The 11,876-nt window shown below is 37.6% G+C and overlaps 1 protein-coding gene and 1 pseudogene across 1 annotated transcript in view; one reads left to right on the top strand and one right to left on the bottom strand.

The window, feature by feature from the left end:
• The window catches only part of LOC149275199 (uncharacterized), a 37,941-nt gene extending 30,610 nt beyond the window's left edge, over positions 1 to 7,331 (top strand). The window contains exons 31-40 of the mRNA XM_089504899.1: positions 33 to 2,206; positions 2,842 to 3,054; positions 3,584 to 3,682; positions 4,282 to 4,322; positions 4,607 to 4,735; positions 5,304 to 5,402; positions 5,863 to 5,991; positions 6,232 to 6,286; positions 6,521 to 6,653; positions 7,160 to 7,331. Of these exons, the coding sequence (XP_089361025.1) occupies positions 33 to 2,206; positions 2,842 to 3,054; positions 3,584 to 3,682; positions 4,282 to 4,322; positions 4,607 to 4,735; positions 5,304 to 5,402; positions 5,863 to 5,991; positions 6,232 to 6,286; positions 6,521 to 6,653; positions 7,160 to 7,331 (3,244 nt within the window). The remainder of the gene's footprint in view (positions 1 to 32; positions 2,207 to 2,841; positions 3,055 to 3,583; positions 3,683 to 4,281; positions 4,323 to 4,606; positions 4,736 to 5,303; positions 5,403 to 5,862; positions 5,992 to 6,231; positions 6,287 to 6,520; positions 6,654 to 7,159) is intronic.
• Positions 7,332 to 11,044: 3,713 nt separating this feature from the next.
• On the bottom strand, positions 11,045 to 11,184 carry LOC149275198 (U2 spliceosomal RNA; annotated as a pseudogene).
• Positions 11,185 to 11,876: the final 692 nt, after the last annotated feature.

Here is an 11,876-nt window from a genome sequence, read left to right as displayed (position 1 = left end):
ACACCTATTACCACCACTTCCAGCTCAACAACCACCCCATCAACTGTCTCAACTACCCCAGTAACACCTCCAACCACCTCTCCATCCTCAAGCACTACATCTGGCCCAGGAACAACAACCACCGGAACTGCTACTACCACTAGCTCAACAACTACCCCATCTTCAACCACACCAACTGTCTCTACTACCTCTGTGACACCACCAACCACTTCCCCATTATCAAGCACTACATCTGGCACAGGAACAACAACCACACCTAGTACCACCACTTCCAGCTTCACAACCATCCCATCAACTGTCTCAACTACCCCAGTAACACCTCCAACCACCTCCCCATCCTCAAGCACTACATCTGGCCCAGGAACAACAACCACCACAACTGCTACTACCACCAGCTCAACGACTACCCCATCGTCAACCACATCAACTGTCTCTACTACCTCTGTGACACCACCAACCACTTCCCCATTATCAAGCACTACATCTGGCACAGGAAGAACAACCACAGGAACTGCTACTACCACTAGCTCAACAACTACCTCATCATCAACCACATCAATTGTCTCTACTACCTCTGTGACACCACCAACCACTTCCCCGTTATCAAGCACCACAAGTGGTACAGGAACAACAACCACAACTAGTACCACCACTTCCAGCTCAACAACCACCCCATCAACTGTCTCAACTACCCCAGTAACACCTCCAACCACCTCCCCATCCTCAAGCACTACATCTGGCACAGGAACAACAACCACCACAACTACTACTACCACTGGCACAACAACTACCCCATCATCCACCACATCAACTTACTCTACTACCTCTGTGACACCACCAACCATTTCCCCATTATCAAGCACCACAAGTGGCACAGGAACAACAACCACACCTAGTACCACCACTTCCAGCTTCACAACCATCCCATCAACTGTCTCTACTACCTCTGTGACACCACCGACCACTTCCCCATTATCAAGCACTACATCTGGCACAGGAACAACAACTACCACAACTACTACTACCACTGGCACAACAACTACCCCATCATCCACCACATCAACTGTCTCTACTACCTCTGTGACACCACCAACCACTTCCCCGGTATCAAGCACCACAAGTGGCACAGGAACAACAACCACAACTATTACCACCACTTCCAGCTCAACAACCACCCCACCAACTGTCTCAACTACACCAGTAACACCTCCAACCACCTCTCCATCCTCAAGCACTACATCTGGCCCAGGAACAACAACCACCGGAACTGCTACTACCACTAGCTCAACAACTACCCCATCTTCAACCACACCAACTGTCTCTACTACCTCTGTGACACCACCAACCATTTCCCCATTATCAAGCACTACATCTGGCACAGGAAGAACAACCACAGGAACTGCTACTACCACTAGCTCAACAACTACCTCATCATCAACCACATCAATTGTCTCTACTACCTCTGTGACACCACCAATCACTTCCCCGGTATCAAGCACCACAAGTGGCACAGGAACAACAACCACAACTATTACCACCACTTCCAGCTCAACAACCACCCCATCAACTGTCTCAACTACACCAGTAACACCTCCAACCACCTCTCCATCCTCAAGCACTACATCTGGCCCAGGAACAACAACCACCGGAACTGCTACTACCACTAGCTCAACAACTACCCCATCTTCAACCACACCAACTGTCTCTACTACCTCTGGGACACCACCAACCACTTCCCCATTATCAAGCACCACAACTGGCACAGGAACAACAACCACAACTAGTACCACCACTTCCAGTTCAACAACCACCCCATCAACTGTCTCAACTACCCCAGTAACAGCTCCAACCACCTCCACGTCCTCAAGCACTACATCTGGCACCGGAACAACCGTCTCAACTTCCTCAGTGACACCACCGAGTTCATCTTCATCCTCAACAACCTCTTCTACTACTGTCACATCTTTTTTCACAGTTACTGTCACATCTACTTCTGGAACTACCACATCACCAACACCAACATCTTCAAGTATTACATCTTCTACAACTCCAACTTCGACATCTACATTATTATCCACAAGCTTGTCACAAGCTCCTTTTTTGGTCACAACATCAACCTTATCATCAACCACTTCTCCAACGTCCTTTTCAACTGTCAGCACAACTACCTGTTTCTGTAAAGTGAATGAAACCTTGTACTCACCAGGTAAAAAAGATTATTAACCTTTTTAATTATTTACACATGTTGTTACGCACTATACATTTTTAAAATAGGATTAAAACTGATTATTGCATGTGTAATATGACACTTAAAAAAACTGAATGAATGGTGTTCATTTTACAAGGATATTTGTGTTTCTTGGACACAGATCACAGGTTTGTCTTTATCCACTGGATAAATCTCCCACTGCAGGAGCAAAGTAGTTGGGTGAGATCTGTGCTTTTTTCAGATTCTTAACTAATAAACATCATCCTGGCCTAAGGTTTTTAACCTCTTTTACTTTATGTTACTAAATGAGAATAATGGTTGGTTGTGAAACCAGGTGGATATGCAATTAAATAGGCACAGGAAACTAAAAACTATTAATATGTAGCAGTTGTGATGGTGTTGTTTCCTCCAATTAGTGCAGTTGCTATGAATAAATTTAATACTAGGATATTTCTGGATATTTTAATATTAGGTAATTTTGGTTTTGATGTCAGATTTCAGCAAATACAGATTACGCACAAAAAAGTTACTGCCGTATTGCTAATAATAGTAATAATAATGTACATGAAAAACTAAATGTATGAGTAAGTATTCTTTCCTTCTAATTGCATTTAAAAAACATTATGTTACAGGTGAAACACTCTACACAACAGCAGACAGTGATGGTTGTGAATATTATGCAGTATGTGGCAAACTGTGTACTCCAGAAAGGTTTATGAAAAACTGCACTACATCACCAACCACTGCCCCGACAACACCTACCACTGTAACTACTATTTCATCAACTCCATCAACAGTATCAAGTGCTACTCCGACATCAACTCTTCCTGTATCTAGTTCTACAAGTAAGTTTATGATTAGAATATAACCATGAAATGCTTTTTTTACTTTTTCGATTAAACTAATTGTTCTGCAACCAGACTTCAAACATATTTGGCACTCAGAGCTTTGACATTACTACTGTATTCCCTAACTACCGTATTGCCTATGTTTACACCATTTTCTTCTAACACATGAAATAATACCAGAGTATATCATATACATACTGTTTGGCAAGGTAGAAGGAACATTGCCCCAGGCTACTCTGAGTTTAAAATTTTGATCCTTATCATGTTTATTAAATGAAATTACACATAATGACACCAGGGAGACTGTAGGAAGCACTTACTCACTGACTAGACCCTTTCTATGCTGTGATTTTTAGTTAATGTGTGTGGAAAGGGCTGCTTTGTGCCCACGTAGAATATTGTCTGGCAAGTGTTTATGAGCCACTTAGCCTGACTTACTTGCAAGCTTAACGGTGGCAGCCCTCTACTGTTAGACTGAATGGTATTAATGGACTAATAGTAACAATTTTAACATCTGTCTTAACAGCTTGTGGAATTTGTCAGTGCCAAATGCCCAAATGTGAACCAGGCTTCCGTGTGGCTACATTTATACCATATGGAGCCTGCTGCCCCAATATCACATGTGGTAAGTTCTCCTTTTAGTACTCATTCCTCTAAAGAGTTAATTTAGCTAAGGTATATAAATATTACCCATTCTGTTCTTATTAGACATCCCATACTTATCATCATATAGATATTCTATATTTTTTTCACTTTTATCCCAATATTTGTCTTGTAATAAAATTGCTATAAATACGTAGTTATACAATGTGACGTTTTTAGAACCTAATTGTATTCGTTAATACATATAAACTTCAAAAGCAAAACAAATATATAAATTAAACACAACAGTAAACATAAATAAAAACAAACATCAAAAGTACTTATGCTAGTGGCTAAACCACATTGGTTGTAATGAGCTTCTTCTATGGCAACAGCATGCACTAAACACAGTGGTTAGGATGTGGGAATGTGATTAAAAGATAAGTATGCTATTACCGGTACTTATAACATGTATTGTTAATTTGTGAGCATGATTTTATTATACAACCTTCAGTTTTTTTGAAAAGGCTACATTTTGGAAGGTTCATAGATTGAGATCCTTAGATGATTTCCGTAAGGATAACTTTAAATTAATAGAATGACTTTGAATTAAGATTTAAAACATCCCTTTTTTCCAAACAGTTCCTGATGCTGTCTGTGTAGTAGGAAATGAAGTTTACCAGGTAAGATAATCCAGTATTTGTAAAGTGCTTCAAATCTTACTTTATACAAAGCAGGTTATATGTTTACGTTTGTTGTATATGATTGTTAACAAAATCTATACTGATTGATGACAAAATTATACTGGGAGTAATTACCTTCTCCATTGATCTCCTTTTTTAGTATCTTACACATATTATTTATTTCTAAGCCTCAGGGTGTTTGTTATGTTTTTTTGTTGTCTCACTATCTATATTTTAAAGAAAATTTGGACACATTACATGTTTTTTTGGGTTTTTTTGGACAGCGTGGTTCAGTCATACCACAACCCAAAGATGCCTGCCAGACATGTACCTGTTCATATGACATGAACATGGATTTGGAGTTTTACGCTATCAAATGTCAGCCTATAGTTTGTGAGACTACCTGTAAGCAAGTAAGTTTTTGGTTCTAAAGTTGCATACATTACATTTCGAACTAAACCTATCCAACAGACGTATTAAAAATTCAACTCGCAAAATCAACCATTATGATTTGGTTCCCTTTTTTAAGCTGCTGTTTTTCTTTGATAAAAGATTATTTTTTGTCTCATTGCCATTGTAATGGTGGGAGCGGAGGATATCTAAATGCTCTAAAGGTTATTCTAGGGCAAGGGTGTCCAACACCACTTGCTTCATATTGAATTAGAGAATATGGTGTGAAAACACATGATTAAGGGAAATATTTATAAATAAAAGTTATATTTTTATGTGTTTTTAGAAATGTGTTTTTAGAAATTATTCTACAAAACTAGAAAATATTTTAAAACAGTGAACCCCAGTATCACTAATAAGACAGGATTTCTGGATTACCACATATATCTTCAATTAGGATAAAAAAAAAACGGAATCATCAACAGTCCTGTATTTTTTATAACTGCTGATTAATATACTATATAAAGTGTATATATATCAAGTTATTTTTTGTATTGTAATAAGTATTTGTTTTTATCTCTTTCAATCTAGGGATATGTATATAAACAGAAGGCAGGAGAATGCTGTGGCGAATGTGTGGCCCAACAGTGCACCATGACAGGAAACAATGGCACACAAATAAATATCAAGGTATGCCTTGGAAATTCACACACTACAACACTACAGCCTTCATGTCAGAAGGGGCATAATAGCCATCATATGCAATCAATGTACTCCCTTTACATTTTTTTATGTGGTTGACAATACAAACACATTCAGGAATGCTGCCTTATGCATTTGTCTCTTCCCTCACCCCCAAGCTCCCAGGCTTACAAGAGAACACATCTCCCACTGCCTGCACCTTGGTGGTATACTCACTATTAGTCATTCATATTTACACATTGAAAAAAATCCCTCTTTCCTATTTAAGTTGTCTGACCTCTAGTGGCCACATCTGGAAATTAAAAAGAGCATACAGTCAATGCAAATAAAAATCAGATAGATGTTTCTGTTTCTGCCCTTTTCATTACAACCTGTCTCATAATTTCCTCGAATTGACAATACATAATATTTGCCAAAACGCTACATCATTTTACCTTCTCCTTTATAGATTGGAGATGACTATTATCCTACAGGCAGCACATGTGCTTACTATGAATGTCTTGAGGAAAATGGACAACCAGTTTTGACTAAAGTGAAGAAAGTATGCCAAGAAATCGACATTACCAGATGTGAACTGGTACGTTTTTGATTTATTCTTAAATTGGTTCTAATAAAATATGAACGTTTATTTTATTGCATAATAATTGTATATGGAAATGTCAAATTTGCACATCAGTAGCCATTTAAAGTTCTAGAGGGTTGAAGTATAAACTTCAAAGTATTTCAACACTCTGGTACTAACAAATAGGCTGGTTGCTGCATTTATTATATAACAAATATGCTGAAATATTATCCTACGACTTGATGTCTTTTACAGAATACACTTAAATTTGAACCTGATGGCTGTTGCCGAACATGCACATACAAAACCGGTAAGGACATAATGCCCTACATACAAAATGATAATTCATAGTGACCAGCCAATGCCTTAATGCAAAATGCTGGGTTTCTGCTTCAAGCTGTTTCGGAGAGGTACTCATTTTTATGTTTGTATCTAGTTTTGATATAAAAGGTTGTGTTACAGAACAAGTCATTTCACACATGAGAACTCAAAACACAACTAGTAAAAGTTGCTAATTCTGTATCTATAATGGTTTTCTTTCCAGTTAAAGAAGAGAAAGTACCTGAAGTAATAGAAGACTGCAGTGCTCGTAAGAATGTGACGGTCTTGAAAGAAGGAGACTGCGAGCTGCTTGTGGAACTCACATATTGTGGAGGACCTTGTATGGGAACATCCATGTAAGTGACTGGATGGGGCTTGGGTTCTGGCCCTTACAAACATCAATATATTGTTGATCCCACTTCCTTTAGCGCCAAAAAAAATTACCGAAGTTCACAAAATACTTATCCTGTTAAAAAAAAAAAAAGCCCATCTGTTTTTGGTTTCCAAAGCCATAAAACTAGTGAAAGAGGGAATATATTGTATTTTATTAGCATATGATATCTTAAAAATATAGAAATTAACCATCAACTAGTTTTCCTGTAGATGAAATAAGAGTGGCACTTATAAATACAAATACATCATATAAATGAAAAAAAATATTTAAAGGTTGGGTGAAGTATCTTAAATTATCTTAACTCCCTCACTCAACTGCATTATCTGCATTATCTTTGGTAAAGTGTCCCTGTCCTGTTGTTACGCTGCTGATTGCTGGTGATCGGTTTAAAAATTTCTCCCTATTAAAAATGGAATTATTTTAATTACAAGAACTGTGACACTTATATAATGTTGTCTTTACTTCCAGCTATTCAATGAGCACACATAATATTAATCATCAATGTACCTGCTGCACAGAAATGGCTGTAGAGGAAAAGACTGCAAGACTGCTTTGCGTGGATGGAACATACAAAAACTACACCTACACTGATGTGGTTGGCTGTGGCTGTGCCGGAGCTGTGTGCATCCCGTCTGTGTAGTCATCTGTATTAGGAACATAAAGGAGAAATGCAGCTGAGCAATAGTTAAAAGCTAAAAAAAAAGTAATATGATGTAATGCCATTTGTGTTCTTATACATATGACCCATATCTATTGGTTAAAATATTAAATTATTAGTTTCTTAGAAGCAAAAAACTAATCACTGGGTCAAGATAACCTAATGGTGAAAGGGGACATCTTGTGGAACACAAATCTAACTTTGATGAGCACTGAGTCAAGACGATTTGTGAATATTGTTTTATTCTCTTATGACTTTTCAACTAAGCTATTAATAAACTTCAAAGTTGAAAGTATTGTACATATCTCCATAATTCATGCAGAGGGGCAACAGAACACACAGAACCTCTAGCATGATTAAACGCTTGGTCAATAATTTCAAAATACAATTTAAAAATTTGGTGCATACAAGCAAGGTCTTAGCTATACACATTTTATTAGTTTTCCCATAATCTTAAAACTTTATGTGAGAATAAAAAAAAAAAAAATCATGGAAATCCCCAGAAGATAATTATTAATTATTATCCAGCTTGGTTCAATACCAGGGATAAACTTATCGCACGTCGTTAAATAGCAATTCTTATTTAGACTACTACAGGAAAGAAAAAGAGATAAAATAAGTGATACATTTTATCTCAGTAAATTATCTCGGTTTTTATTTCACTTTTTTCCATCAGTCTGCTACCTGTAGTAAACATCAAGAAGAAGACTACTTGACTACTTCAACTAGAAATAGGTTGTGTTAGCTTACCAATGTCCATTTTAGATTTAAACAATGTTAGTTAGTGAGTTATTGCCCTGGGATTGACACATGGCAGGACCTCCAGCCACTGCTTCACAGGTCCTATAAAGCCTGAGGTCATCCACCTCTGTTACACCTCTAGCCTTCTTCTACCGCAGAGTACCAGAATATCATGTCACACATTTCACATTTGGTTACAAATTTGGTAAAATATGCCACTGGTCTGGCTCCAACAGTGCATTTCTGCAAAATACTACATCAGATATGTAACAGCCAAATTTCCTTTTTTAGAACAGAATTATTCTTTTTAATTTAAATGCTGCATCTGTAAAGTGGAAATGGGCCACTGTGCACAGAAAAAATCAGATGAAAACTGCCACGCACTTTTAAAAATGAAAATAAATCACAGTAAGCATATAAAATGCTTTGAAAACAATCACAACTTAGACTAATGCCCATAAATCTTATTGTAAAAATAAGAGTTAAAAGGATGTATAAAGCTTTGAACAGTGTACAGCAGGACATAGAAGGACACGGTCACATATCCCAAAGAAAGAAACAAAAGGACACTAGAGACTAGACGCCTTATAAATGGCAATTAGCCAGGGGAAAGCACAAGGCAGTATGATATATTTATAACAGGTGCAGGCTAACAGCAGACCAAATACACAGACTCTCTATCAAATGGTCAAATGGCTAATATTTAAAGAAAAAGTAACATAATAAGAATACAAGTTAAAATAGGAAAAAGAAAAATGCAGTGATCTGATAACAGTTATGAAGGAGGCCTTGCTTTAAGTGGGCATTACATTTAAGAATAGGGGAAGTTTATGAACAGTTTTAGTGCAGACTGATTTCCAGAACTGTTAGTTATGTTCACTGTTACACTTTAGTAGTATGAAGGGATGAAGGAAGAAGGAAGTGTGGATAACCCCAGGGACATATCCTGGCCCACCTTTTACTGTGGTGTAAATGTTGACGGTGGAGGGGGAGTCTGGGGGCACTGCCTTAGATCGGGCCTAGGGCAGCGCAAGAAGTAAATACATCTCTGGATGTCATCTAATCAGGTACAGTAAAAGTAATTGACAAACGTTTAGCTTAACAAATTCCCCTTTCAATTTCGTTACACCATGAGGTGGTACAGAATAATGGATCTGAGTGGTTTACCCTGGGTTTGAAAGGCTTTTTTAAAGCACTGGTCCTGGAGGTACCAGGTCAATGTGTGAATTGGACAAAGAAAGCTCTCCTTCCAACATAGAAACAGAATTTGATGGCAGATAAGAACCATTCGGCCTATCTAGTCTGCCCATTTTTTTTGATGTAAGGGGTTTAGTCTTTGGTGAGGTCCTATAGTGAGTAAAGCTTTATGTCTATGCCATACTTGTTTAAATTCCCTCACTGTATTAGCCTCCACCACGGTTGCTATTAATCTACTACCATCTGAGTAAAGTAGAACTTACTTATGTTACATCTGAGTCTCTGGCCTTCGAGACTTAGGCCATGACTTCTTGTTCTAACATTGCTCCTCCTTTCAAATAAGCTTGCCTCCTGTACTTTGTTAAATCCCTTTAACTATTTGAATGTTTCTATTGCACCCTTCTCTTCTTTCCTCCATCTCTCTTTCTGCTACTAATGCCTCTCCTTATGCAACCCAGCATCATGCTTGCTTTTTGAGATGCTTTATTGCATTGCCTGCTTACCTTTAAGTCATCAGAAATAATTAGTCCTAAGTCCCTCTCTTCCGTTGTTCCTGACAGTACAGTGCCACCAATGCTATATTCTGCCTTTGGATTTTTACGTTGCAAGTGCATTATTTTAAATTTCTAAATATTAAACTGCAGCTGCCACATTCTCGACCATTCGCCATTTAAGTTTTTCCACCTGGAATGTCTACCCTGTTGTAAACCTTTGTATCATCTGCATCTGATAGACATATCATACCATTAAGACCTTCTGTAATATTATTAATACAAATATTAAAAAAGTACGGGTTCCAATACTGATCCCTGAGGTACTCCACTAGTGACAAGTCCTTCCTCTGAATATACACCATTAACTACCACCTTCGGCCTCCTATCACTCAACCATTGGCTTATCCGTTCAACTATTGTGGCATCCATACCCATAGACTTCAAAGTCTTCTATGTGTCAAATGCCTTAGTAAAAACTAGATACGCTATACCAATAGCTGGTATATCCCCCCCTGGTCCTTTATCTTAGTTACCCAGTCCAAAAAAACCAAATTAAGTTAGTTTGACAAGATCTTCCTGTAGTAAACCCATGCTGTTTCTGATCATGCAGACCATTTATTTCCAGATATTTAACAATCCTACCCTTTAGCATGGTTTCCATTAATTTACCAACTTCCGACGTAAGGCTTACTGGTCTATAATTGGTCGAGTCTTCCCTACTACTTTTTGTGTGGCAGTGGTACTATGGTTACCAACTTCCAGTCTTCTGCAACTATTCCCGTCATTAGCGACTGATTAAATAGATCTGCTAGTGTTTTTGCCAGGACACGTCGAAGCTCTTTTAATAATTTTGGGTGTATCCCATCAGGTCCCATTGATTTTTCACTTTGGAGAGCACAGGTCACCCCATGTAAATTGGCTAACAAGGGTTCCTCAGCGTCATCTTCTTATGTAAACACAGAACAGAAGTATTTACTTATGCAGTCAGCTAGCACTTTAGCCTCGTTTACATAATACCCTTAATTATTCTTGGTTTATGTTTTTTTCTCTCACTTATATATCTAAAAAAAAGCAATGTGTGCTTTGGAGCATCTAATAATGTGCTTCCAAAGCTTAGCTTTTTATTTGCTCCCATCATCCTCATTTTGAGTCTGTTTATAATTCTTAAAAGCTTGCTTCTTCGCATTCAATATATTTGCCACGTCTTCAGAGTATCACAGTGGCTTCCTTTTTCTTTTACTCTTGCTAACAAGACAACACTTAAATAGATCCATACCACCTGGACTCTATCTAAAGATATCCAGACCTCTGTTCTAAACATCCATTTTAAGTATGCGTATTAGATATTAAATTGTTAAAAACAGATAATACACATGATCCTTGCCAAAAGGTAGAGAAGTGATTGAAAAGCTTATCTTACTTAACCATGAACAGTTGTTTTTTTAAAGACGTGTTTTGTTTATATATTTATATATATATATATATATATATATATATATATATATATATATATATATATATATATATATATATATATTTGCATATGTATTACTGCTAACAAAAACTATTTTCAAATTATGGAGTTGTTTGGTATTGTAGTTCCTACACGATCAATAGAACATGGAGCTTATTGCTATTCACATGCCACTAGATGGTGCTATTGGAAAACATATAATAGCAAAACCTTCTTTTTTTTCTACTTTGTATATTTTTAAAAATAGGTAAACAATTCTTCAGAAGCTACCAGTCAAGTGAGGAAAATGCCATAGGGTTTTTGCCGCAAACTTGTGAAGGGGCAAAATCTCAGGATCACCCAGTCTAGAGCTGACACATCCATAATCTACATTGATCTGATACCTCCTGATTCGGGCTTTTACTGCCAGTATATCATTGTTCATATCTACGGCCGTCTTTATTATTGATTTGACCCTTGGCAAGCATATGCTTGGGCCCCCACAATCGCACTTCCCAGCATGCAATCACACCCTCCAGCCCAACACCGAAAACAAAAATAGAACACACAAAAAAACAAAAGTACTTAACTCACTGACTCTGCAGATTACAAGGAGACTGTCAAACAGCCTTCCTGTGCCAT

This window comes from Sceloporus occidentalis, unplaced genomic scaffold (genome assembly GCF_023333645.1).
Source record: "Sceloporus occidentalis isolate IW3139 unplaced genomic scaffold, rSceOcc1.0.p SCAF_295, whole genome shotgun sequence".
Lineage (NCBI taxonomy): Eukaryota > Metazoa > Chordata > Lepidosauria > Squamata > Phrynosomatidae > Sceloporus > Sceloporus occidentalis.
This window is presented reverse-complemented; position numbering and strand designations above follow the sequence as displayed.